The sequence below is a fragment of the Falco peregrinus genome, chromosome 2, assembly GCF_023634155.1.
Source record: "Falco peregrinus isolate bFalPer1 chromosome 2, bFalPer1.pri, whole genome shotgun sequence".
In the NCBI taxonomy this organism is placed as follows: Eukaryota; Metazoa; Chordata; class Aves; order Falconiformes; family Falconidae; genus Falco; species Falco peregrinus.
In genome coordinates this window covers 110,119,872-110,147,558 of record NC_073722.1, presented here as the reverse complement: position 1 = coordinate 110,147,558, position 27,687 = coordinate 110,119,872, and the positions used below count along the sequence as shown (strand labels likewise).

At 49.1% G+C, this 27,687-nt stretch overlaps 1 protein-coding gene across 1 annotated transcript in view; it reads left to right on the top strand.

The window, feature by feature from the left end:
- The window catches only part of TBX4 (T-box transcription factor 4), a 34,318-nt gene extending 8,580 nt beyond the window's left edge, over positions 1–25,738 (top strand). The window contains exons 3-8 of the mRNA XM_055798092.1: positions 4,424–4,543; positions 6,316–6,463; positions 18,790–18,942; positions 22,488–22,576; positions 23,106–23,347; positions 24,719–25,738. Coding sequence (XP_055654067.1) covers positions 4,424–4,543; positions 6,316–6,463; positions 18,790–18,942; positions 22,488–22,576; positions 23,106–23,347; positions 24,719–25,341 — 1,375 coding nt within the window. The 3' untranslated portion in view covers positions 25,342–25,738. The remainder of the gene's footprint in view (positions 1–4,423; positions 4,544–6,315; positions 6,464–18,789; positions 18,943–22,487; positions 22,577–23,105; positions 23,348–24,718) is intronic.
- Positions 25,739–27,687: the final 1,949 nt, after the last annotated feature.

Below are 27,687 nucleotides of genomic sequence, written 5' to 3'. Positions count from 1 at the left end.
CTTTGTTTGAACATAATAGAGGCTTTGGCTCCGTGTCAGTAACTGCTCCATGGCTAAGGGGATTGGATAGTAATAGAATAAATAAATAAACAAGAGATGCTTATTCTAACAGTTCATTTTAAAACAATTTGTGAATATCATGTAGAGATAAAATGTGCCTAGCATAAACTTAGCTAAGCAATGACTGCTTCATTATCAGAACAAATAATTCACTCGCACATCATCTTTGAATCTTGGGAGGGCTGCAGAATTGTGCTGCTTGTTTATTTTCCTGGCTTTTACTCTTTTTGCTACATTTCATCTGCGCAGAGCTGCAGGGAAGGGTTCAGCCGGGGCTGTGTGGTGCCAGGCCCCGGTGATGCTGGTCTTGCTCCCACCGCCCGCGGTCCCCAGAGCAGGGCTGAGCCCCACTGCCCTCCCCAGGGCACCACCTGCGCTTCAGCCCCCAGTGACTGGGTGCCAGACCGTGGTGTTTTAATGCTGTCTCAGTGGGGCACTGTAGCCTTTCTCCCATGATTGCTTTCTCTGAGGGCAGTTTTCTTGTGTAAATGTAAAAACTGATCTGTTCTCCCCTCTGAAGGGCATCCCAGTGCTGTGCCCGTGCGGGGAGGGAGGGAGGAAGGTGCCTGTCGGAGCAGCTAAGCCCAGCAGAGAGCTTTGCGGGGTGCAGGAGAGCGTCAGGATGGTGCTGAGGAGTCTGGATGGTCCCTTCTTCATTGGCTTGAGCTAGGGAGGGACAAGTGGGTTGTGAACGTGTCCAAAATTGGAGTCTTACTGACTCAGTGTTTTGTGGAAGAGGCTGTTGGGGCTGCTGCTTGTGCTGCATCCCCCGTGCATCGCCAGCTGTGGCACAGGCGTGCCATGGGCTCGTGGCCGGTCCCATGTGGGTAAGGGAGCTGTGGGGCTGCTGCTGGCTCCATGCTCAGCGAGTGGCCCCGTCGGCTGCCCTGTGTTGGCTGGGAGCAGCTGTCACACCTAATGCATGTGGGTGGGTCAGACACCCCTCTCCTTGTGTGGCTTCCAAAAAATGAGCATAAGGGGGGAGAAATTGGTCCGGTCCTGGTCTCCTCCACTACAGGGATGCTGGCCGCGTTTGCATGTTCAGGGTGTTTGCTGCAGCCTCTGGACACCGCGTCCAACCAGACTTTGGGTTTGTACAAAAGATGATGAGGCCAGGAACTGCTGCTCTTAATCTCCTGATTACTGGTGGCCTACAATTCACTAGTAGTTGGTTGATCCTGTGCTGCACATGTGCCCAGTGCTTAACATTGCTGAGCTTCCCCGTTTGCACGGCCACAGCCCGACGGCAGCTGCCTCTGGTGCAGATGGTGTTGCTGGGGATTGGATGCCACCTGCTTGGTCACGCTTCCTGGAAAGCCCCAAATTCCCAATTTTTGTAACTGGTTTCTGCACAGCGAAGCTCTTGCCTGGTTTGGAGTCGCGCGTGGCAGCGGGAAGGAGAGCGGGTAAAACGTGGCTCTGCACGGGTCTTGCTTCAAACCTCCCACCAAAGCCAGGCTGAGCTTTCCCAGAGCTTGGCAAGCCGTTGGCAAGGATTTATTGCAGCATTGGGCTATTCTTCTGTGGCTGCTGGTCCCCGAGCAATGGATGATGAAGCAAGCTATTGTCAGGGTTAGCTGGCCCAGGCGAAGCATCCTCTGTGGAGACGCCCATCCACCCCAGAGCTCCTGCCTGCAGAGATTTGGCAGAGGGGCTGGTTATGCAAAGCTACTACTGAGTGTAGAGCCCATGGCTGTGAGTAGCTCCATTGACCTGTAGTAAATTCGGGGAAACAGGCAGGTTTTTGGCCCCTTCCCAGGGCTGACGGGGAGCTGTATAGACCCACTGTAGGCACAGCCTCGCTCCTGGGCAGAGCTGGTGCAGCCCGCTGCCTCCGCCGTGGTTTTCTGCTCCCCTCTTTCAAATGGGACATTTAATAAGGGCCAGGACATGATATTAGGTGCTCTCTTTTGCTTTTTTTTTTTTTTTTTTTTTAATTGAAACTCTATGACTGCATTTTCTTGGACCTAGCTCTTTGGTTTGTCATGCCTTCCCACCAGAAATGCACAACCCATGTTTGCATCGTATTGCAAAGAGATATTTACTAAATGAGTCTCTGCCAAGGGGTTGAGAAATATGTTTTCATTAAGAAAATTAAAATGACAAGTCCCTGGACAGCACATTAGTGGCATATTTTTTTTTTAAGGCCAAAATGCAGCAGCTAATAATAATGATGAAATGTCCGTGCACAGCCAAATTACTAAAATCTACCCTGTGTTTTCCTGGAAAAGAATGCGGAGAGTTGGCAAACTTGGTTGTAGCTGGGTTTGTCGACCGTTGAGCACAATGCTACTACTGCGAGATAGCGAGCGGTTTGCAAGTTAAGCAACACCTTCAATCAGATGTGAGTCCCCATTTGTTATCCTTAAAGAATTTCAGCTGTATATATTATAGTAGTACTTTGGCTCTTTGTATTTATTTTAGAGGGCTATACTAAAGAACATTATAAACTCAGGCATGTCCATGCTATATGAACTCCATATGCTGAAGCTTAATTTTAAATGCCATTAAAAAAGCACTTAACATTTACAATATATCAGTCCGGCTACTTTAGCAGCTTAGATGTACTACAGTAAATGAAATGATTGAGAAAAAAGGAAATTCAGAAGCTAGATGTTATAAAAATCCCTGATGCAGGACGTTTGCCTGGTACGAGGCAGTAACTGCCAAATCATGTCCATCTCGTTCCTGGTTTTTAATCAATTTCTCCTCTTTTTTTGTTGCGTTTTAAAATGTCATTTAAAGGCCTAATTTAAAAAAAAAATATCTTGGCATTCAGATTGGATTCCTTATGCAATTTTTTTCAATGTGTGAATTGGGCTGTGTATTCACAAATTGAAATGTCCTACTGTATTTATCCAGGTGCTTACCTGGAGGAGGACAAGGTTAAGAGGAGTGCAGAGTTTATGAATGAAAATCAAATACGGGCATTGGTAAACCACCCCTTTTTAGCCCCGGCTAATTACATGGTAAACATCTGGAATTTATGCAGGGCGGTTAAAAGAGTCAATTGAACTGATTTCGAACAGGGCCCATTTTGTTGCCTTTTCCCTGAGCAGTGACAAAATGGTGCTGGGCCAGCCCGGCCGGGCGCGGGGGCAGCGGGCGGGGGAGGGGGGGATCGGGTGGGGGCAAAGCAACCTCGGCGCTCGATGGAGAAACGGCATCGGGATTTGGGCCCTTCTGAGTTTGGGTGATTAGAATGAGTCCGGGATGTAGCAGTTCTCATCCACCATCCCCTTCCCGCGGTGGAAAGGAGAATTTTCTGTTCTGGCTGGTTGCTTGAAGGCTGCGGTGAGCCAGTTTGCTCCATTGACTTGTTTTTTTTTACTGGATGAGGAGGAGGTTGGGAAGATGGAGCCAAGAAAATAGTTACTCCGAGGATGTGAAGTGCCTGATCCTGCAGATCCTGGTTCCTGATGCAGTCTTAAAGCCCATGGCCATGCCCGTACCCATCAGGGCTATCTTTGGATCACAAGACTAGAGCATGATGGTATATACTGGTTTCATGGCCATAGATTTATAAAAAAATACTCTTTAATACTGCCGAGATTCTTTAATAATGTTATATATATATATATAAGTGTTCTTTCATGGTACACTGGTTTACGTGACGTTCCCCGTTTGGTTGCTACGTGTCTGCTAAAGTCAGTGGTAGATCGGTGGGACGGGCGTGTTTTCCATGGGAGCTCTGCAGTGCTCCTGCCTTGGACGAGGTTTAACAGGCTGCTGTGAGTTGGGGACATCTGGGAAAGCCAGAGGAGCAATGGCTGGCCGATCCATCGCAGGGTTTAACCCTTAGCCTCCCCCCAGGCTTTACTGATCCCCAGTTTTCAGCCTGTTGAAGGGAGCACAGGCTCAGTGTAGGCGCCGTGATGGGACGTGGTGGTGTGGACATGGGAGAGCTGCCTGTGCTTAGTTTCTGCTGAAGTGTGGTCACATCTCATTGCTTTTCACGCACTTTCATGGCAACAAGAAATCTGCATTTTTGAGGCTGCCATGAGCCCCATGGAGCCCCCCGGGGCAGTGAGGGCTCCCTGTTGGAGCCTCCTGTAAGGAGGGATGTGTTGACCCCCCGTGTATCTCTCCCTACACCCACCTTTTCCTGGCACTGGCCCATAACCCCCCTCTATATACCCAGTTTGTGCCCCATGTTGCACTAGCCCTGTGCAGCCCATGCTCTGGAAAGAGTGAGTTTAATTCAGGTGACATATAAGCAGCAATAGTGTTTTGTAGCTCATTTGTCCTAGCGTGAATTCATCACATGGTGGATCTGCCTTTTGGGGTGCTGCTCCAAGTTTCCATCAGTTCTGGCCCAGCTCCAGGTCGCTCACTAATGTGTTAACCCTTTGCTTTTCCTAAGGAGGATGTTTCCTAGTTACAAGGTTAAAGTGACCGGAATGAACCCCAAGACCAAGTACATCTTGTTGATTGACATCGTCCCAGCTGATGACCACCGGTATAAATTCTGTGACAATAAATGGTAAGAGAACATCTCTGTTTACCTCCTTTTCCATAAGAAAATTCCAATTGGATCGACCGTTTGCTGTGCAAACTCGGAAGCCAACAGAAATACCTTCCCATGGGAGGGATGCCAACATCCCAGAGCTCTCTTTGGTGGAGCAGCCAATGGCTGGAAGTTAAAACCAGACAAATATAAAATAAAATACTCTTAACAGGCTGGGTGATTAACTGCTGGAGCAAACTGCTAATGGAGGTGGTGGATTGCCTATCTCCAAAGCTCTCAAGGCTGGATGTCTTCTTGGAGGAGATGCTCTAGGCCGTGCGCAGGTGTGAGAGGGTAAAGCCGCAGCCTACGCTGTACCAGAGGCCTCACTAGGTGCTCTCATGGTCCGTTTTCACCTTAAAAATTAGGTAACGATGTGAGTCGAGAAAAGTTTTAAATTCCTTTCTTCTCTAGTAATGTTTTGCTTTTAGGAGCTCAGCTATAAAGCAGAACGTGGGGTGGTGTAAGAAGAGCCCCACTTCAGCCCTGCGGATGCGGCAGGCGAAGGGAGCAGCAAGTCCTTTCTCGCAGTCCAATGCCGGATCCTGCTTAGAGTTGTGTTTTCCTTTTAATTCATTCTTCCTCTGGAGTTTCTTTCTTTTCTATTATTCCTCCCTTCTCTGTGCCTTTGATAGCAAAGTTTCTTACCGGAGAGGCAGCTATGATTTTTGTTTTCTGACGAGGGAAATGCTGTTTTGTCTTTTGATTTTCCTCCCCAAACACGCCCGGCAGCCTCTCGCGCTGTGACTATTTGCTGTGGTTTTCCCAAACCCTTCCACCCACTGCAGCCTGGTGAAAAGACAAGCAATGGAAAATTTCATAGTCATCTTAATGGGAACGAACCTGGTGACATCCTATAAAACAGTAATAATTTACTTGCGCATTAGGGCTGCTCCAGTTTTAAGAAATCCCTTTTCCGTTCGCTTTTGTCCTGGAGTGCCGCTGGGTATGAGGAGCAGGCTGAGGGCCTCTGCAGCGGGGCGGCCACTTTGTCTTTTAAACATTAAGCCCTAGATGATGGATAGTTGTTAACTCTGTTTAATTTAGCTTTTGCCAGCCCTAGAGCTGTTTCCCCTTTTCCTTTTATTGATGCTGGAAAGTCTCTGTTGCTTTTGGTAATATGGCTTTATTGGTGGTTTGTAAGAGGCGAACAATGCACAGTAATGAGGGAGCTGCCATTAAGTGATGTCCCATAGCTGGGTCGTGTCCATGGGAGGTGGTGGTGGTGGTGTGGGGGCAAGGGGAGCAGGCAGAGGGGTACGAGGAGCAGCACTGTGTGCCAGCACACAGCTCTGGGAGCAGCTCCTTCCCACCAGAGCTGCTGCCCGGCCAGGGGCTAGGGGAGCTCTGCATGTACCCGCACCAGTACTGCTCCTGCTCACAGGTACCTTCTCCTGGGGAAGGGTGTGAGACCATCTCCCCTTGCAGAATGGCCTTTGAAGGCTTCATCCTCTCCAAAAACCCAGATGAGATTTCCTCCTTGACCAATGTCAACACAAATGCCATGCAGAGACAGTGCCCCAAGGAAATACCGCATGGCAGCAGCGGTGGGGTTGCTCTGCCAGTCTGCGATGCTGGAACGAGGAGCCCTGGAAGCCCCTCAAGCCCCTCTGAGCCCTGCGCCCCAGCGCGTCCCCCCAGGGCTGGCGGGAGGGTTGCTGGGTTGAGCGCATGGACATGATGCTGTCCTGCGTCCGGGCTGGCAAGTGCTGCCGAGGTGACACAATCTGTAACCACTGTGTTTGCAGGATGGTGGCTGGGAAGGCAGAGCCGGCCATGCCAGGGCGGCTGTACGTGCACCCCGACTCACCGGCCACGGGAGCGCACTGGATGCGGCAGCTGGTGTCCTTTCAGAAGCTCAAACTCACCAACAACCACCTGGATCCCTTTGGACATGTAAGAGAGATATTCTGCAAGGGCTGTGGTCAGAGGTGGGCCTGCAGTGCTGGCTTTGTGGCTGGACTGGGATGCTGGTGGGGATGTCGCGGCTAATTTAATAACGAGGAGCGACATTTATTCTCTGCCGCCAGTGCAGCAGGGTGGGGGAGTGTTTGGCATTGAGGGAGGGGGGCCACTGTGGGTGCCTGCATGCTTCCCCTGCTCTTGGAAATGCCGCCTCTGACTTGCTTGGTTGTGTCCTGCCGGATGCCACCGACCTTTTATTTTCTGCCCCGGAACTTTCCAGGCAGCGCTGTGGGATTTTCAGCCCGGCTGTTGCTGTGCATGGTACATACAGCTCACAGAAACAGGTTGCATAAACTCATTATTTTCCAAGCTGGCTTTGGCAGCCCTGTAAAAGATGAAGTATTTTATTTGGAAAATCTTAATTCATGTGTATTGCGAATGCAGAAGTGGGATGTACAGAGTTGTCTACCACAGTGCATTTAATAACTGAGAACAAGGGTCTCTCTAGCCTGCCAGGCAAACGGGTGCTTAGATAATGCTCTTTATATAAATCTTTATATTTTTATATAAAATACAGACCTGTGTGGTTTGCACTGTCCAAGCTGAAAGTCATGTAAAAATAAACAAACCTCGCTGGCTGGAGGAAGGGAAGATAGAGTTTAAAATCCTTTTAGGTTTAGTCCCATCAGCTCCTCCTAGTACCACAGGTAAGAGAAACTGCTTTGTATTATCAAATGTGGTTTTTGACCAGCAGCAGTTTGGAGGGGTGAGGGGGGCTGTGGGAAGGTCCTGAACAAGGGTGCAGAACGAGAAGGGCTGTATCTGTCTGGTGCAAAGTGATTGTGCATCGAGCTTCTAAAGCAGCAGGCTTTCATGGGCAGTTGTTTGTCCTGATGCCACCTAAAGCTGTACAGAAAGTGCGATTCTGACATCGCTAAACCAGACGGAGCTTTAGGGGGTTGATTCCAGAGGTGGGATGACCCTACCAGCTGAAACCACTGTAAAAAATCCAGAATTTTTGTGCCGTGTTCATAATTTTCTGCTGATTTCGAATTGTGGCAGGCAGCGCACTGGTGCCGTGCATGGGTGCTGCGGTGCTGTGGCAGAGCCGGGCTCTGGCAGCGTGACACGGGGATAACCCAGCCCTGCGCTGAGCTGTCAGCAGTGCCGGCAGCTGACCCTCTTCCCCAACCTACTGACCCCAGTGAAACATGTGTGAACTTCAAAGACTAATCAGGGCCATTTAATGCTGGTGTTATTAATCACAGGCGATCTCTCCCTTTCACTCTTCTTCAAGGGGGAAAGCACCACGGAAATGAAATGAAATAACTGTGCCGCGGGTTGCACAGTAAAAATTGTGTAAAGCCCCTAGATGCTGACGTTTCGGTGTCAGCAGCCGTACCGACCTGCCGGCTTTGCATGTGGCATTTTTCTACTCCCGTGTTTTTCTCTTGGTTAACTGTGCAGCTTAATATATGACTGTTTACGTTGTAAAATGTAAACCGTAAAACATACAGGATGTTCGATGTGGCCGTAAAACAAACAGGATGTGCAGCGCTGGTTTTGCAACTTTAAACGTTCGCTTTTCCTGACTTTGTGATTTAACTGTGATTTTAACACTGCATTTTAACAGGGAAGATTTTTCTTCCCTCCCCTTTTAATAGACAGCCTATTTGTCCTCCCACGGAACTTCCCTAGTGAGGGGGGTGGGGGGCTCTGGTTTGTGTTTTGGGGCGATACCTGCAGCAAGACGCGGTGGTCGTGCTCTGGGTGAGCCCTGCGCAGCCCTCTCATGCCGTACGAGCCTGGCAGCCCACCCCGGCATGCTCTGCCTCATGCTGCTGGGAAAATGCCTGAAATAACCCATTTCAGAGTGGCCAGGTCGCTGTGCGGTTCGGGCACTGACAACCTGCCGGGCTAAATGGCATTTAGCCCTTCCTCAGACAGTTCCTCGTTAGGCTTCTAAATTAATCTGCTTTAGAGAAGTGGCACTCCACTTCTTGCTGTGCACACGCAGGAGAGCTGGGCTCTGTGGCGGTGAGGGTGGATTCTCCTCCCGGTCCACGCTGAGCACTGCTCTCCTGCGGTGGCTGGTGGCCCTGGGGCAGGCAGTGGCACGGCACAGCCCTCCCAGCCCTGCTTGTGAAGGCGTTACAGTATGAATAGTAACAGCTTCTCATTTCTAGGAATTTGTTCCCAGCGACTGCAAATGGTCTCTCAAAGCTCCCAGAGCAAAACAAGGCAGCAAACCCACAGGGTTTGTTTGCCTTCTCGTGCTCCAGCGAAGCCTGCCTGCCATTTCCTTTTGTCTTTGATTTTCTCCAAACCTCAAAACCACGCGGGGCGATGACTTCTGCAGGCTGCTGCTGGGGCTTTTTGTGGTGTGCGGGTAGCTGCCCAGCCACAGCCGGGCTGGCTCGCCCTCCCCGGCACCCTCAGCGCTGCGGGGGCCCGCAGGTGCCGTGGCACCACGCTCCCTACCTGGCTCCCACCCTCCTGGGCTCCAGCTCCTACGGGTGCCCTGAAATCCCGCGGAGCGCATCCCTGCCCGCAGCTCTTCACTGCCCGCGAGCAATCCCCTCCAGCCCACGCTGCTATGTGCGGGGCTGGGACGCAAACCGCTTGTGGCTGCTTGGGGGCAGGAGGGGCTCGAAGCCGGGGAAGAGGTGCTGGGCAAAATATCTTTGCGCTAAGTATTCCTTTTCTGCATTAACTGTGTTTAAAGTAGGCACTTGGGGGAAAAAAAAACGAAGCAAAGGAGCTTTTCCAGCTCCCTCTCTGTTTACCTGCTGGTTAATATTGAGCGTGGGGAGCTGATCCTGGGGTCAGGCTGGAGCAGGTGCGGTGTTGCGGGGCTCTCACAAGCAGGACGTGGTGGATTTTATGGGCTCATGGTGGCAGATGCAGCTGGGGCACGCCAGGCTGCTGGGCTCCATCCCCAGCCGCCACGCCTGATGTGGGGGGGATGCTGGTGTGAAGGGCAAAGATATCACAGTGTGGGGTGTAGCTCCTCTGAGCCTGGCTCCTGGGCATGGGGGATCTCACCTGAAAAGCAGACAGTCAGAAATTTTGCATCATTTCAATGAATTAATTGATAAACGAATCCCTGCCCTGACTCTGTGCGGTGTAATAGCTGCTTAACATCAGGGACGAGCAGCCCCATGGAGTTCATAAAGAGAAGTGTAGGTACATTTGAGGCTTAAAATAAGTAAGTTAAACAGCTTAATTAGTAAGCCGTGGAGCAGTAGCCCTTGCTGCAATCCACAGAATTAGATTGAAGATTATTTACTGTGCTGGCGGGAGGGGATGCCCGACAGGCTGCACCGGGAAGCCTGGCTTTCTGACACCCAGCCCATAAACCCAGCCACCAACCGCCCCTCTTCAGCCTCGCACCCCTCCCTCCTGCTTTGATTACCGCTTATCTATTGCGTTAAATTATTAATTACAGTCAGAGGCATGGGAGGCATTTTTCAATGCAGTCAGGTAAAAACACGCAGGCTTTAAATAAAAAGAAATGAAGTGCAGGGCTCTGTCATCTGCCTGCAAATCCCTCTGGCTGAGTAGGTTTGGTGGCAGGTAAGCCAGTGCCCAGCTCATGCACCACGGCCTGAAAATGTGGGCTGTATATTTTCCTCTTGGGGGATTTTTTGACCATGAAAGGCTTCTTTCACACCAGGCTTAACAACTGCAAAATGCCCGTGTTGAGAATGGATTAAGAAATCAGCAGCCGCTGTAATGTTTAGCTGCGGCGAGGTCTATCTGATCCTAAAGAAAGCATTGTAAGCCACCTGTGCTTAGAGTAAAATCTTAATTTATGTATTTTCAAATCTTTACATGCAGAGATAATCAGCCTGATAGAGCTTGTGATTTATGTGGGGTTGCTGAGTGACAGGGTTAGTGATTCTGGCAGAGCCAACGCTTTGCTCTCTAACACCATGTGCGTGATCAGCAGCTGCGTATAGTCTGTCTGTGGAGACAAGGATGCTCTCTCCAGTGCCAGGCTGTCACATCCCTTACCCATTCCCTGTGTATTCTGCCTGGGAAGCGCCCAGCTGTGTTTTCCAGGTGAAAGATGGGAATGACTCCTTCATTGTGAACCAGGTTAGATCACTGCAAGTGCTAACAGATCAGTTGGCTAATAGCAGCTGGAGATGCTGCACAAAAATAACCTCTGTGTTGGAAAGGATAACATAATACTTGTGTTTCTTTCAGGAGGTTAATTCAGGGCATATGGGGAACTATCAAGTGAGTATCCCTGTAGTGATACATGCTCATGAATGGAATTCCACTTTCTTCAGAGGTCTGAAGTATGTAAACAGCCGGAGCAGAGGGTGACTGTGAGATCGTCCTCGTGGCCGGGAGCTGTGCTCCCACTCTGGCCCCGGCAGGTGAAGGATGCTCAGGGCGGGTGTGAAGCTGCCGAAGGGGCACAGGGGTGGTTTGCTGAGGGGCTTCAGCCCCGACCCGTGGTGAGGTGGTTCTGTGCGACTTGTTTCATTTAATTGGTTTTTTTTTGTTGTTTCGCTGTTTGGGCTTTTCTTGACTCAAGGTATGATTTAAGGTGCTGAGACTGGCAGCTCTGAAGGAAAACCCACCTTGTTTCTCTCCCACCTGCGGTGCTGGGCAGCACAGCACGTGTGCCCAGGGCACGGCGGTGGCACAGGTAGCTGTAATGACACCATAGCACATGCAGGACTTCAGCCCTGGCTCCCTGAGACCCTGGAGCAGCTGGCCAAGCTGGTGAGGGTGCCAGGAAGGTCCCTGCTCCCACGGGATCGCGTGGGGCACGGGTCATCTGCTCTGCAGCACCCAACGGTGTGCCGTGCCGGGCAGCAAACAGCCAGCCCTCCTCCTAGTGGTACATAATAATGTACATAATAATGTACATAAAGATAAAGGCGTTTAATATACCTTGAGGGATGGTGAGGGTGACCAGTGTCCTTAAACACGAGGGGTGCTGCCAGGAGGCAGAGGCTGTTCATCAGGGTGGACTTTAATGTGGTTTCACACCCTGCAGATGATAGCTGGGCAGGACATGCGGACACCTTGCAGGCACCGGTGTGGCCACGAAGGGTGCCAGCTTTTGGAACGGCTCAGGGTGGGCTGCAGTGGCTCCGGAGCCGTGCTGGAGACCAGCCTGGCTGGCATCTTGCTCCCGGGGACCAGCTCCTGGGAAGGCCGGTCTCACCAGATGCAGTGCAGCTGGAAGAAAACGCAATGGTTACTCACAGACCCCCTCCCCCTGTTCTGGGCACGCTGTGAACACGCGGAGCCATGTGAAGGGCAGCACTCGCAGGCGTGTGCGGTAACACCGGAGGACGTGAAGGAGCAGGTGCGTCGTGTCAGGGGCTCCGGCTTTGGTTGTTGCTGTTAATGACTCCGCTGAAATTCTCCGTTGAAAAAAAGAGGGTTCAGCCATTCTCCTGGGCTCCTGCAGCCTGGGAAGGGCGATAGCACCACAGCAGTATTTCTGGCAGGCTTCAGCTGGGACCAGAGCAATTGGAACTTATTATTATAATTTTTTTTTTTAGAGAATATATGAAGATATTCCTGCAGGAAAAAATAAAAAGACAAGTAGTAAATGAAGAATAGAAGTGGAGGTTGTGACAAGTAATAATCCCCCCTTCAACACAGCATTGCTGAGTTTGGTTATGTTACGTACCCTGTACATACCTCACTCCTGCTGCTGCTGCCTTTTAATTGCCATAACGGACTTTATCTGCTCTTAAAATGTGGGGTTATTTTAGTTTGAGATGTGGCCTACTGAGGTTTAGAGCTACAGGGTATTATAGAGGGTCTGTCACTTGTGATAGCGTTTTAAGTGATATTGCTGGTTTTCTTGACCCAAATCTGCTATTTACTGGCTTTACGCTTTAATGCTGATGGCTTTACTTCTTTAATGCTGATGAACTTGTTATTTCTCTTCAGATTTATTATTTGCACACTTGGTTTTATTTGATTATCACTGAAAGACTTCATTTTTCCCGTAGTCTTGGGGTTTCCCTCTCGTTTGTCTATTAATTCAATTTTAGCATGTTTCTGTCTTTGCTCGTCAGGCGCACTCAGCCACTTTAATTAGGTTAATCTCCTACCAATCTTATGAAACCCTGAATTTTATTTAGAAGTTTTTTTATTTGTTTGCTTTATGACTTGCGGCCAAGCAGTTTCCTCGGCGGGTGCTGGTAGTAGCTTTACGTGCTGCCTCGGCAGCTGTGGCGCGGGGATCGCCTGCGGCCAAAGGGCCGGGGTCCCACCGGGGGGCTGCACCCTGCTTGTCCTTGCCGAGAGCAAGGCCGTAGGATCTCTGTAGCAAGACGGCTATGGCGAGAATCTTTAGTTTATTCTCAGCTAAAGATTTCTTAAATTTATATATAAGATTTCTTGTATATATATATATGTGGTTTCTTTTCTGTATAGATATGATTTATTAAATCTATATAAGGAATATATATAATAAATATTTTTCTTATAGTTCTATAAAAAATAAGAAATATATAAGAATTTCTTATATATATATACATGTTGCTCCTGTTACTAAACTAGCTTTTTTTCAGTCCATTTAAAACTTGAAAAAAACCCTTTTGTTGGATCCTACATTTGAAGTTAATTTTTTTGGCGCGTCACTTAAGTCTTCTACTGAAAGAATATCCGTGGAAAGGTTCTTTTGTTCTTTAACCCATCTATTCTAGGAAACATCTTACAGCTGACCTGAGAAATAGCGGTGCCCAAATAACTTACAAAGCCTGATGTGATGCTTTACATGGTCTGCTCTGCTCCTGCACGTTCCCACCCCAGGAGGGGGGCTGGGCACTGGGGGGGCTGGGTCCCCATGTGCACCTTTGGTAGCCGGGCGGGAAATGACCAGCGGGGCTCTGAGTGGAGAAGGTTTACATCTCTTGTGCTAGATCTTTTGGTTGTTACTAGTTTATGCAAGTCGAAGGCAGTGGATTTTGGTAACGTTTAGCTAGAATAAATCCCAGCTTTGGCCATTCCATAAGGAACAATTTGTCTGAGCTCACGCTGAAGCTTTTCCTAGGATTTTCCAGCCTTTTTTTGGTTTGTTTTTTTTCCCCCCCTCTTTTCCTCCCCACATTGTGCAGATTGCCAGGACAAATGTGTGGGCCTGGGAGGCTGCTCCCCCGGCTGGGGCTGGGGCTGGGGTGGGCTGGACAGACCCCTTCCCACACCGGGGCACAGCCACAGCCCTGCCCCGGGTGGCTCTGCCAGGTGCATCGTTCCCTGCGGGTGACCGAAAATAAATCGAGTGAGGTTTAGGTAATTTTAGAGCTCGTGTTTTAGGTGCTGTGGAGGTTGTTTGCGCACAGTGTTTTATTTGGTTGGACTTGATGATCCGAAGGGGTTTTTCCCAGCTAGATGATTCTATGATTTTAGCGGTTTGCGTTGGGGGGATGCAGCCCTGCGGGGGATGCAGGAGGGCAGCGCTCCCGGCGCAGTGGCACTGCGCTCCCATCACCCCTCTGGGGCAGCTCCTGCGTCAGTGTGTGGCATCCCTGGCCCATCCACCATAAAGTTAGCTTTGGGTGGCTTGTGCCATCAAATGCTCTAAATGTCGGTTGAGATGGACTGCCCCAGTGGCTGCCGCGCTGGAGGAGCCTCCTTGGTTAACGCGCTCTTTTTGGCGTGTGGGGGACCAAATTGTCAGGTTTTTGTTCTGGTCCTTCGCACCCCAGCTCGGTGTCCTGGTGCGGGACAGGGGCCAGCCTCAGCTTAAAGGCTTTTTCACTTTGAAAGAATAGAAGGAAGGAAGAAAGAAGCAGAAAATACATTAAAATGAGAGATTTTATATTAGTTATGTGATCCCCTGGGAGCAACCATAAAATTATGTGGCTTTTTCGTAGCCATTTACTATTCAATATAAAAAGGGTAGTTGCCATAACAACCACTGCATCATATGACATTCGATACCTTGGCGAAACAGGGAGTGCTCTTAAATCAACTCCCCAAATTTCATATGAAAGTAAATACATTTTACTGGTGATTTCAAGGCAGGTTTGCACCGCGACGAGCGATGCGGTACCATTACCCCGCTAAGCTCTGGCCTCTGGGCCCAATCCTGCAAACTGGCAAATGTCTTCAAGCCGTGAAGCCGACATTACTCAGCAGCGTGTGAGATTAGATGCTAAAGGAGTATGTTTTCCTAAGTGAAATTAAATGGAAGGAGCAAATGACACCAGGTTTTTTTTGACATTTGTTGCTGACTGGGGAATGCCAAAAAAATAAAGAAGTTGAGCTACATTACAGCTTAAGTTCCAGCTGCCAACTGTGTGATCAGCACAAAGGAGGGAGATGGGGGGGTGGGGGGTAAAAAAAAAAAAATAAATGTTTTTGTAAGCTCACATTTGACTTTGGAGTCGGTCTCTGGCGCAATCTGGTCTGCACGTGTGATGTTGAGGGGGTAGGAGTGACATCACCTTCGAGAGCTGCTTTGGCTCCCCTCTGGCCAGCAATAAGGCGGCGAGGCAGGGGGGTCGCGGCAGGGGGAGGCACCCCTGCCTGCCCGGGCTGTGCGCCACGGTGACCGCCTTGGAGGGCAGGAGATGTAAAATGGTTCCCAGGTGCCAGAGGAGGTGTTTGGGTCCTGGCAGGCGCAGCCCCCTGAGGGTCCCTGCTGCCGGGTCCCTGCAGCAGCACAAGTGGTGCCTCACAGCCTTGTGTGCCACCCCCAGTGATGCTTTTGGGGATGAAGCGGCCGTTACCCACCTGGGTATGTTTTACCAGCCATTTTGTTATTGAAAATGTGTATTTTCCAGGCAGGGTGTGTGCTTGGGTGGCGGTGGTGGGAGATGGCATCCCCACCGGTGCCTGTGTTGGGATGTTGAGCGAAAATCCACTTCCTAAATTTGGGGATGTCCATATAATTTGAGGATTCTAGTTGGGATGTGTTTGATTACCTTTTGTTGATTTTGTTGTTTGTTTGTTTGGTCTTTTTTTAAATACAGAAAAAAAAGTATTGATTAGACTCCTAAATATGCTGCCATTCCATGTAAGCCGAGCTGGTTCTTTTGTAGGCAAACTGACAAGATCACCAAGTTGCAGGGAGAGGCTTTCAGTTACTGAGCCAGTGTGCTCAGTGCTGCCCAGGAAACACTGTTTTCCAGTTTCCCTTACTGGTTTTGTGTCCTTGTCCTTTTATCACGTTAAAATTCCCCTCTAACCAATACACCAGTAACTATTTTCAGTGGCAAGACGAGGCAAACTGTTTCTTTTTTAGCAGCTCACCTGTTTCAAACTACTTACATTTTGTAGCGAAAACAATTTAAAAATGTGCGTGACAGTGTTTGACCCTGACTTCATCTCCCTGTAGCGTTGCAGTGAAAAAGGTAAGTGCAGGAAAATATATAATTATCATTTTACCATCATCTTTGAGGCTGGGAGCTGCTGCATCACCTTTTGTCCTGCTTGGTGCTGCCACTGGAGCCCTGCCTGCCCAGCACTGCCCAGCAGCAGCTGTGCTTTGCCCTGTCAATTAAAATACTTCTCATTTTTGACACAATTCTTTAAGTTAATCTTTCCACTGAGGTTCGTCATCAGAGTGGAATTTACATTTGTTTTGTGTATTTTTAGCCAGTGACCAGTTTTCCACAGTGGCCTTGAAAACTATTTAGCCTGAATCGCTGGCATTTGGCTTTGCGCAGGCGCAGCGTTTTGCAGCTGCAGGCTGGGGGGCGGTTTTGCACGGTTTGTAGGGTTTCCGAACGCCCGAGGTGCACAGCAAGCACAAGTGGTGTGTTCCTGTGCAGCCACAACCTCTGTGCTCGTTTCAAACCTGCAAAGTGTTGGTTGTGAGTATGCAGAGGGTGGTCGCTGCCCCCCCAAAAAGAGGTGAGGAGTCACCTGTGCAGCTGGTGGGGAGCGCAGGGAGGCGTCTGAAGCACCACAACTTCCCCTTTTCGTCCCCAATCTGACATGCTGACCGCCCCACCACATAGCCGATGGTTTTTTTTTCCTTCGTCGTATGAGAATGGACTGTTTTTATGGGGCTTTGCTTTGCTGGAAGCTGTTCCCCATCCGCATCTGTGGACGCTGACTTGATGGTTAACCTCAGGGCTCTGCAGTTCTTGTGTCTGTGACTAATGTTTCACACCCAGTGATGGATGGTAGGCTTTGATCTGGCACATCTCAAGGAGTTCTCCTTTCGTGGTCACACACTCAAAGAAATCCAGCGTTTTCCAACAGGTACTTGCACTGGGGCGTGTGGGCAAATATTCCGTTTGGTGCCAGGGACAGCAATGCCCAACCTTGTAAACGCAGGGGCTAAATTAAGGTGTTTAGGGGGGTTGTTTTCCCCCTTCCAAACATCCCACAGGTATCAAGCAGTTCACGTGAACCTCCAGGCAGGTTTGCAGTCACAACTGTATCCTTGAGTATCTGTCAAAAAGCCTTTCCTGAATGCTTCTATCAGGCTCCAAAAAGTAATATCCTGTTAGTTTTGGAAATTTTTTGGACTCCTTGAGTTTAGAAGACATTATTAAAAAACCCGAAGATTTTTAAAGGGGTCGTTAAAGCTCAGCGGATACTACTTTGGAGGGGGAATACAGACTATTCATCCAGAGTGTATCAAAACTTGGGCTCCTAATTTTCCCTTCGGAAATCTCAGTTTAAGGTTGTTTGCTTTGTTCTGCTGTTGACTTGCACTGACTCTGAGGTCAAGTCACCCGTCCTTGCTAGACCTGGGCAGTTCGGGGCAGGCGGTGAGGAGCTTGGCACACCCCGGCTTCTCCTCCAGACAATGGTTATTTATCAGCTTGGCTCAACTCTTACTTATTGAAAATTAAAATGCTCCTTCTTATGAAACTCTCAGCCCTCTGGCGTTGTTCTTCTTGGCTTTGTTTTATGAGTGGCTGATACATGAAAGCAGAGAAAAGGCTCCAGCCCAAAACCTGAGCCGACCCTCTCAGATCTACACCCTGCACATCAACAGCCGCAAAGTGGTTAAGAGACTTGATGCAAAGCTGATAAAATGCCAAAAATTCCTCATTCTCTCTCTTGGGGAGCAGGGAGGGTTGTCTGGAAAATGTCAACAATAAAAATTGCATTTAAGTGGTATATAATGCAGCCAGCTACTGTGGGCAGAGTTACGTGCAGCCAGATGAAGGGGTTTAAAGAGCACCAGCTCCATGTGCTGCCTCCCGTCCCAGCTGGGGCTCCTCAGCACGGACAGGCATGAAATAGGGTTCCCGGGCACAAAAGCCAATCATGAAGCCAATATCTTCTGTTTCTTAGTAATTCTCATTTAAAATTGGCTAAATACACAATTGGTGTAAACTGCTGCTGCTGTGCTGCATTGCGTGCGTCCATCTGTCCATCCATCCACCTACCTACCACCAGGTTGATGTCACCACCCGTTGCGGTCTTGGCCCTTTGCCTGTGTCTCCATTGGGGATGGACGTGCCCTTGGCAGCCTTCAGGCACCCCGGGGTGTCAGCCTGGCTGGAGAGTCCCTCGCCTCTGGGACCAGGGGCTGGGGGGGAGCAGGCTCAGCCAGTCTGGGAGAGGGAAGAAGAGATCAGGAAGGGTTGTGCCAAGGGAACAGGGTGAAAGCAGTGCTGCTGCTTTGCCAAGTAACAGGAATAGAGGCTTTTCTTAGAACCATCCCAACTCTTAAAGAAATGCTATTTCTTAACCCCCTTTTCTTCTGCAGCATGTGGGTGCTGCCCCCCTTTGTGGGGATCTGTGCTGGGGCAGCTGAGCGGGGGCTGCAGCTGGGGGGGCTGCGAGGGGTGCCCGGACTCCGGCACCCGCCCCGAGCTGCTCCACAAACAGCAGGGGAAAAAAATCTGCTCTTTTGTAGTTTTACCAGCAGATAAAAGAAAAATAGCTTGCTTTATTTTTTTTTTTCCTCCTCCTGTGGTTTCTGTGATGTTTTTTTTTTTGCCTCTGCTAAACTGTGTATTTTTCAGCTCAGTAAAGTATTTATTAGGAATCTTTACGGACCAGTCTGCTGGTGAATTATATATATTGTACAGCTTCAGCATGAGCTGGGAAAAAAAAAATTATGACTTTTTTTCCACCCAGACTGGCTCTATCCAATAGCAATAAGAAAATGAGGGTTTACCAGGAAAGCTTTAAGTTCAGTTCTGCTTGCCAGAGCAGCAGATACCTTTTCTGTCTTGGTTCATGTGCATTTATATAATGTAATTTTCCCCTCTAATTTGAAAGCTAAGCTAAAGCTAAGCACTGGTGGGCTTTTGTGTCCTGCTAGTAAAATCTGTCAAATAGCTATGGCTCGGGTTTTTTGTTGTTTTGTTTGGGTTTTTTTAATTGGTTTTCTTACTTTAACATCAATTGTTTTTCAGATCATTCTGAATTCAATGCATAAATACCAACCACGACTGCATATTGTGAAGGCAGACGAGAACAACGCTTTCGGGTCGAAGAACACAGCCTTCTGCACCCATGTTTTTCCGGAGACGTCCTTTATATCAGTGACCTCCTACCAGAATCACAAGGTAGGCTGCTTTTCCGCCTAAAAGTGCTTAATTTCTGTTCACGGGCTTCTGCAACTCGCAGCCCTCTGCTGCCGGCGGCTGCTAAATGATCTTCCACATTGCACAGCGATGTTGCTGCAGTGCTGTGTGTCGATGAGCAGCAGCTGTTTGCTCTGAGGGGTGTTGTGCAGCAGAAAAATCCTGCTTTAAAAGGCAAGTTTCCACCCCAGCCTTACACTGGTGATGAGCCAGGGGATGCAGCTGAGGGGCAGCGTGGGCATCGCTGGGTAACAATATCTTGGCAAACCCCGTGAGTCCAGACCCTAATGAATCGGCGTGCTCATAAACGCTGAGATGTCATTCAAAGCAGCAAGCAAATCTAATAATGACTAGTAAAGCTTGCTCATAAATCTACAGTGAAAAGTAATTATAGTATGTGTATTTAGTGAGACATACGAGGAATGTAACCATAAAAACACAGCTAAGAGCCTGCTCTGTGGCTAGCACATGAAGGCAGGAGGGGGGTTGGGTTTGTTTTGGGGGGGAATATGAAGTACAAAGGGCTTGGTTCTGCACCGCGGGGGTGTTGCAGATACCCACGTTCTGCAGGGTTGGCTGCTCTCCTGTTTTTGAGCGTGTTGGTCGTGGCAGTGGGTAGTGTTCCTTCTGAGGATTTGCCAACCCAGGTGAAGAGCAGGATGGACAGCGGTGTGACAGGGAATTGTCACCTCCCTGTGACAGCGGGTGCGCTGTCAGCCGGGTCGGGAGCGGGCAGGGTGCCGGGCAGGGTGGCAGCATGCTGCTCCCAGTGCCTGCCTGGGCATGGGCTCCTGCTGCCCTGCACGGCTCCTGGCGGCGTGCTCTGCCTGCAGGGCTGTACCAGCTGGGGGTTTTAAAGTGCAGCAGGATTCATAAATAAAGGGGCAGAGTGAAGCAGCACCGCTGGAGCCCTCCTGTCACCCGAAACGCGGAATCTGCCATGTGTGAATGTATCAGCTCCTTTTCTACACAGCTATAGGAAAATACTGCAGGAACAGGAACACATGTGAAATTCTTCCTGCCCAATAATCTGACCAGACCTTTTCCTCCCAAGCAGGGTGACTATACACCCTTTGATGCTGGAAGCATAGAGCCCTTGCAAGATTTTGCAATTAGTGAGCCAGTTAAAAGGCTCAGAGCAGGAGCATGGATGTGTGTGTTATGGTAAGACGGGGAAAAGAGCCCAGACGTCCCTACTTGGACAGTGAAGTGAATCCTGTTTGAAAAGTTGTAGCTGTTGGTGTAAAATGACCAGTTGCCCAAACATGGTTAACCAAAAAGGCTCTAAAGAGCTTATTTAATACCTACTTAAAATGTCTTGTATGTCAATAGTGCCTTTCATCCCTAAGGTTCTCAAAGTGCTTCCTAAAGTTAATATTTCCACTGTCATTGCTGTACAACTGCTGCTGGGGGGAGGCTGGGAGCTGGGTGGCAGCGCAGGGTGGATGTGACAGATTTAAGGAAAATGCCCCAGACGAGCCCTAATCCTTCTGCGAAGATCCTGCGAGGAGATGGTCTTGCTTATCCTCCTAGGCATGAGCAACTGAAAACCTGCTCTGGGTATCTTTTAGAAGAAACAAACTACCAAACCATTTTTAGCTCAGAAATACCCAGTTAGCAAGAAGTATCCTTGTGAATAATCGTCTTTTTAAACAAAAAAATGAGAGTCTTGGTCATGGAGCTGCTTGTGGGCCCCCAGAGATAGAAAACTGATGATGGGGGCTACCGTGAGCACAATCAGTGAGGAAGGTGCAGGTGTTTACCCCAAACTCCCTCCCAAGTTGGATGAAGCCAGGCGAAGGTGACAACGAGGGACTGAAGCCTTGATTCTGCTTGGGTTAGAGGAAAACCACAGTCACTAAAATAAAAAAATTAAATTAAGATGTACAAACCTGCTGTCAGGCTGTGGGTTAGGAAGGGCCCTGTGTTTCTTGTGGTTCATCAGCTGATGGGCAGCAGCCACTGTGGGCTGTGGGAGCAGAGAGGAAAAGCTCTGGCCCTCAGGGCTGCTTAAATTTGGATGTCACCACCTTCCTTCTCCATCACAGATACTGGTGAGCTGTTTTCTCAGGAGTTTTTTGGTAAGGGGTATTTTTCAACTTCGTTAAAAGTGTAGTTGTTAGTTATAGCAACACTGGTGCCGAATGGTGCGAACGCAGACCTTGCTTGTCATCCTGGCCGCTGGAATGGGACGCAGGCTGGTGCCAGCCTGGCAGCGGGAGCAGGGCTGCGCTGCCTCGGGCAGAGCGGGGACCCGAGGGCAGCGGGTCCGCAGGGAGGTATGTGTCCTCACCCCCACTGCTGTCCTGCCATGCTGTCACCTCACCTGCTCCTGGGAAAGGGCTTTTCACTGACAATTGGATGCCCAGGGAGATGGTCCCACCCGCTGGCATCCCTTAGTGGGGAGGGACAGCCATGAGAGCTGGTTCTGGCCTGTTCTGGCCATAACACGTGTTAGACCTGTCTGTGACCTCCCTGTCAAAGCGCCCGGGCGTGTGGCCCTGCAGACACAAGTCCATCTCTTTGGGAGACAGACAAGGGATACTTGCAGGAGCTCCTGTGTCCCTACCAATGTTCTGGTGCTGTTCTGGCATTTTCTAGCTCCTGAAACCCTCTCAGGTGATCTCGTTTGCTGGCTGTTTGCCTTAAAAAATCCTTTGTTAAAAGAGGTGGTTCTTATTTCTCACTGAACAGCCAAGCACCTCTTCCCACATTCCTGGCCACAGTCTGGCTTTGGTTTGTACCTGCCTTGCAGAGGGAAGGGACCAGGGGGCAGGATTGGTGAGGGAGAGCGATATTTGCTGTAAGCTGTGAGACAGACTAACGACTATTTTAAAATGAAATTTCACATGTGATTGTTTTAATAGAATTTTCATGAATTGGCAGGTCTTTCATGGTTCCCTTACAAAAGGTGAGCTCCAGCAAAATTAAGTCTAGTTAAGTGAATTCTAAGGCATTTTGACCCTTTTAATGCACCGTAACTCTGGGGAGAAAGGCATCTCTTGCCAAAACACAGCAGCTTTCTCTTGCCCAGAGATAAAGCGCTATTTGAGTTACGGTTCTTTTCACAGAGGAAAAATGACTGAATGACAGACAGAAAGATATAGAAAATTGTTGTGGGAATGCGGGAGAGCCACTCCATAAGGAACAGGGCTCTCTAACACAGAAAGAGGAAACCTTTTAAATCCGACAGATACAGTCTCGCTAACAAGAGCCCAGAATGAGAACACAGGAGCCAGAATAAGACCCAGACTGAACGAAAATCTCATTCCTGTCCTCATTTATAATTGATGATTTTGTCCCCTTTAAAAGCTGCTTCCACAAGCTCTAGCGCTGAGCTTCCCGGCTCAGTCTCAGTGCAGAATGCAGAGACACTGTCTTTAAATGCCTGAAACCAGTGGTCTCTGCCTTTCATGGGGTGTCACATAGGACGGGGCACCACGAGTCCTACAGCCACAGACCTGCGGCTGCACCTTTTGGGCTGAGCCGCTGTCACACGCTTGATGCTCGGTGTCCTACTTTTAAAGATCACCCAGCTGAAAATCGAAAACAACCCCTTCGCCAAGGGATTCCGGGGGAGCGACGACAGCGACCTGCGTGTGGCACGGCTGCAGAGGTAGGAGGGACGGTGTTGGGGAGGGGAGGTGTGGCAGCAGGGGCGCGCTCCCACCCGCATTGTTGGGGCTGGGGAGCTGCTGAAGTGGGCACGCTCGTGCACACGTGTGCACTGACCCCAGGCAGCGCCTACAGGCAGGCGGTGGGTGACACGCGGCCAGAAGCACAGGCGTGTCCTGGGCAGAGATGCAGAAACAGGCTTTCATCCTTGGGCTGCTGCTGCTGTGCTGCACCTTGTCGGGAAAGGGGTTAAAATACCTTGGGGGGCATCACGTTTCTTGTGCTTGAGGGCATTGGGGCTCTTCATGCCATTTAGGAGCTGCAAAGCTCTTCCTGTAGTTCAGTGACTGCTCAGTGTGTTGCTGTAATGCTTGCCCACACCCAGCAGCATGTGATGAGCATGAGTTCATCACGTTTGGCAAAGGGTGGTGAAGTCATCGGATGGAGATGCTCTAGAGAAGCCAAACTAATATTTCATCTTTCTGTTAATGCTGATCGCTAACTGGTAATATTTTTCTCACCTCTTTTAGCAAAGAATATCCAGTAATTTCCAAAAGCATCATGAGGCAGAGGTTGGTGTCCAGTCACGGCCAGCTTTCAACAAAGCCAGATGTTAACCCACTTCATGGGAATCACCAGACCCTTCAACATTATCAGTATGAGAACGGTGCTCACATGCAATTTGCGGCTTCAGATACTCAAGATCTGCCACTCAACACCTTCACAGCGCAGAGGGATTCAGGGCTCTTCTATCATTGCCTAAAAAGAAGAGGTAACTCGCGTTTACAGCTAGAAAAATATGACGGCAAATAAACCTAAGAGTGCGGCACTGGAAGCTCACTGCTAATTCCAATTCATTTTGCATCAGTCTCTTAGCTGTTGCTTTTCAAGGATACTGATATGATCAAAGGGTTTTGGAGGGTCAGGGTCCAAGAGCTGGGTTTTGGGGCAGTTATTAGTGCTTTTGTCCCATAAAAGGCAAATTGAGACCCGGAGTTAGAGCCGAAAAAAATAATCAGAATGCATCACTTAGACGGCATGAAGCTATGCTAGAAAATTATCCATTGTTAGGATCAGCTAAATTAATAATTGTTTGGAGGAGGCCTGATCTGTCCTGAGATGCTCTGACACTGCCATTAGCATTAATGAAGTTATACGCATCCAGCACTTTTCCAGGATGAAGCCATTAAGCAATTCTCTCGATGCCTGCAGATTATGGGGCTGTGGTAGCTGGGTGTAAGCATCCCTTCCCTCTTCTCCACTAGTCCTCAAGTCTAAGTGAGCTGTAACTACATTCTTTTCCTTTTAGTCCTGCATCAGATGAGATCATGACATGTTTTAAGTTAAACGGAAAAATTTTGCACAGAAAAAAAATATCCTTCTATTTGCATGTCTCATTGACCACTAATTTATTTAAGCTGTGAGAGTCCTCTGATCATGGTCTAATGAAGAATCTAACAGCACCAGTAATGAGGACCTGCAAGCCAAATGTGTAATTTTAGCAGATGTTTAATCTGCAGATGAATTCACTAATTTATCTGGAGACTATTCCTTGCAAGTAGCAGAAAGCTGGGGGTAAACACGGCCGCAGTGGTGATGGGTAGGAGAGGGGCTGCAGCTCCTCTGCGTAAAGCTGAGGGGGAGGGCTGATGGCTGGGAAGGGGCGCCTTTATCTGGAAATATTTCTGCAGCTTTCAGTGTGAATATCTGGGAAATGTATAGTCATTTTTGTAACGACAGGAAGGCAGGCGGCAATAAGACCCTTTAAGGGACTTCTTGAATTTGTCAGGAGTAACACTGCGGGAGCGTCAGGGCCCCCGTTATCTGGATGAAGGTGCAGTAATCTCCGATGTGAGGCTGGTAGCCCGAGTCACTCACTTAACCTGACAAATGTCACCAGAACGCTTTGAGGCTGAGGGGATTAGCCTGACATTTGCAACATGATGTCTTTTTGATGTTGTACATTGTCTTTCCGAGCTAAAATGGTTTAACTGGATTAATCTGAAAAAGAGCACCAGTTGTCGTGCGACAGTCACGGATCGCATGCTGGGCTTTGGCGGGGACTCTGTAATGCCCCGGGCTCTTAGCAGGCGGCTGTGACAGGCTCTGGGAGCCCCTGACAATGCCCTTTTCTTGTTTGCAGAAAGTGCTCGGCACCTGGACCTGCCCTGCAAGCGCTCCTACCTGGAAGCCTCCTCTTCCGTAGGGGACGATCACTATTTCCGTTCCCCGCCGCCCTACGACCAGCAGATGCTGAGCCCGTCCTACTGCAGCGAGGTGGCACCGAGGGACGCCTGCATGTACTCTGGGTCGGGGGCTGAAATTGCTGGTGTCTCGACGGTCGATGACTTGCCACCCCCGCCTCCCCCCTTGAGCTGCAATATGTGGACTTCTGTCGCACCTTACACCAGCTACAGCGTTCAGACAATGGAAACTGTCCCTTACCAGCCTTTCCCTGCTCATTTCACTGCCGCCACCATGATGCCACGGCTCCCGTCCATCACGGGTCAAGGCTCACAGCCACCAGGTAACAGCCACTTCAGTGTCTACAACCAGCTGTCCCAGTCTCAGGTTCGGGAGCGCGTTCCTTCTTCATCTTTCCCGAGGGAAAGGGTGCACCCGTCTGTGTGTGAGAGAAAACCCCCCTCTCCGCACCTAAACGCGGCGAACGAGTTCCTGTACTCACAAAGCTTCTCCTTGTCGAGGGAGTCGTCGCTGCAGTATCATTCAGGGATGGGGACTGTGGAGAACTGGACTGATGGGTGACTCTGACGGCCAAGCGATGCCACAGCCAACGTTACTGCTCCGGGACTGTGTTCGATCAGTGTTGATACCTGTGGGTAACTTGCACTTCGGTGAGACAAATGTGCATTTCCAGAGGGATTTGTGTGGGTGAAGAGCTTGTATCTTCAGGCACACAGAGCATTCCATCTCCTGTCTCAGCGGGCTGGATTCATCAGTCTCTGACTGACTCCTGAGTAAATTAATTCTCACATGGTCATTACTGATCCAGTAGAAACCATCTTCTTGACTAATGAGTGAAGTAGCTAGTCATTTTCTTTTGCTTATAACATTAAACATCCATGAGCAAATTTTGGCTATTGGAAAAATACGAGCTTCACTTTTATGGTACTCGGTCCATGAAGTCACAGTATCCCACCACTCCAAGGAAAAAGTGATCTGGTCAGTTGCATAGTTCAAGGACTGCTGTGGCAGCGCTGCTTTAGCTCTTTTTGCCTGTAGAAATTACTTCTTCCCCTGGAAGTGACGGAGCCGTAGGAGCGCAGGGGCCAGCAGGGAGGCTCAGCAGGGGGTCAGGGAGCTGCGGTGCCGCTCCGGTATCTCCCCGGCACAGCGCAGGGTTCGTGCCATGGCGCGGAGAAGAGAAGGCACCGATGCACAAATGTCTCTTCTTCCCCCCACAGCACCATCGTTCGTGGCTGTGGGAAACGAAGAAGTGAAGTGTTACGCCCGAGGCCAAACAGCAAATTAATTGCAGCGTTAGGAACAGACCCAGTGTCTTCAGACTCCCATCCGTTGATTGAATCACACTTGCTTATTGCAATATATTTATGAAGTTTAAGCTTAAAAGTCGCTAATACTTTCCAGAAATGATTTTTGTATTTGCTGGTCCTTGATTTCTTTCGTATTCAGCTGAAACGTGCCTTTTGTGCTATGTTTTTTTCTTTCGCAGCTAACTCGGAAAGTTGTTTTCAGCATAAAGGAGGCATAGAGGAGTATTTTCTTAATTGTGGGGTGGGGTGGGAAGAGGTCCCATTACCTGTCAGGCTTTACAGTGTACAAATATTTGTAGAACAGGTAAAAATCTGTAACCAGTGTATACATTGCTACTATTGTTTACTGTGGAAGTATCTTGAACTGACTCCTTCAGCACCGGCTTTGCCTACCGGGGTGTCCCTGTGAGGTGCGGGGGGCTCACTCAGCCGACAGCCCAGGTGAGAAGCAGCCTCGCCTGGGAGAGCAAACTGCGCTCTTTTTGGAACAAAACTCCCATTGCCTTCATCCTGAGCTGGGCTGTGTCCTCCTCCGGGCTGCAGTGTGTCCATCCCACTGAGCTCCCAAGTGACACTGCCCCAAGGGATGCCACGCAGAGGTGATGCTGGGAGCCTGGTTCTGCTACAGAGCACGGTATGGAAAGTTAGTCATGCACAGCAGGGTTTTTTTTCCCCCTCCCTGCTCCCCAAACAGGCAAAGGCAAAAAGCTGAAATACCAATTTGGAAGTTGAGAGGTGCTTCTGCGTTTTGGTGAATCCATCCCAAGGAAGAGGTGCTGATGGATGAGGGCAGCTGCTTGCAGTGAGACAAAGCGGAGGTCATGTTCCAACAGGACAATCTCATACCCCCCTTCAGCAGACTACGTGTGTGACTGGTGTGGATTTTGTCATCAGGTTTTGGAAATCACTACAATTTTTGCATGCTGAATAGCTATTTATATACATATATATTATATATATATATATATATAAAATTATATATATATCACAAATGCAGGCCACGTGTCCAATTCAGCTTTGCTTTTTACGAATGAAATACTTAATAAAAATGAATGTTGCAAGGTTTTTTTGGAAAGACATCTATTTAAGATTTTTTTTTTTTATTACACACCTTTGATGTAAAAACTAAGAATTGGTTAGATAAAAAAAACATATATGCTACAGATAAATCTTTATTAGAAACCACATTAGATAAAGGTGGTATGGAATTTTGAAATGTTTGTTACATAGCATGGACATTTTATTTTACATATCAGAACATAAAGTCATTTTACTACTATAAGCTGTCTCTGGGTGCATTTCAATAATTAGTATAAAAATGTTCTGCGGTGAATTACTGGATGCCTGGTCTCTCTTCTGTCTCCTACTGTGCGAGTACACCAACCTCACAGTTTCCCAGGGTGCACACTTGGCCCCTTTTTTTTTATCGTCCCAAAGCTACATCGTCAAATTTTAACTGCCCATGGCAAGACGAAGGGGTTTTGATTTGTTCACGACATCTTTTGTTTCTTTGTTTTAATGGACACACCAACTGATCAGAACAGCCCATGCACTGCTAGGCTAAGGTACAGGCAGGCGCAGGCCTGATAACAAGCGC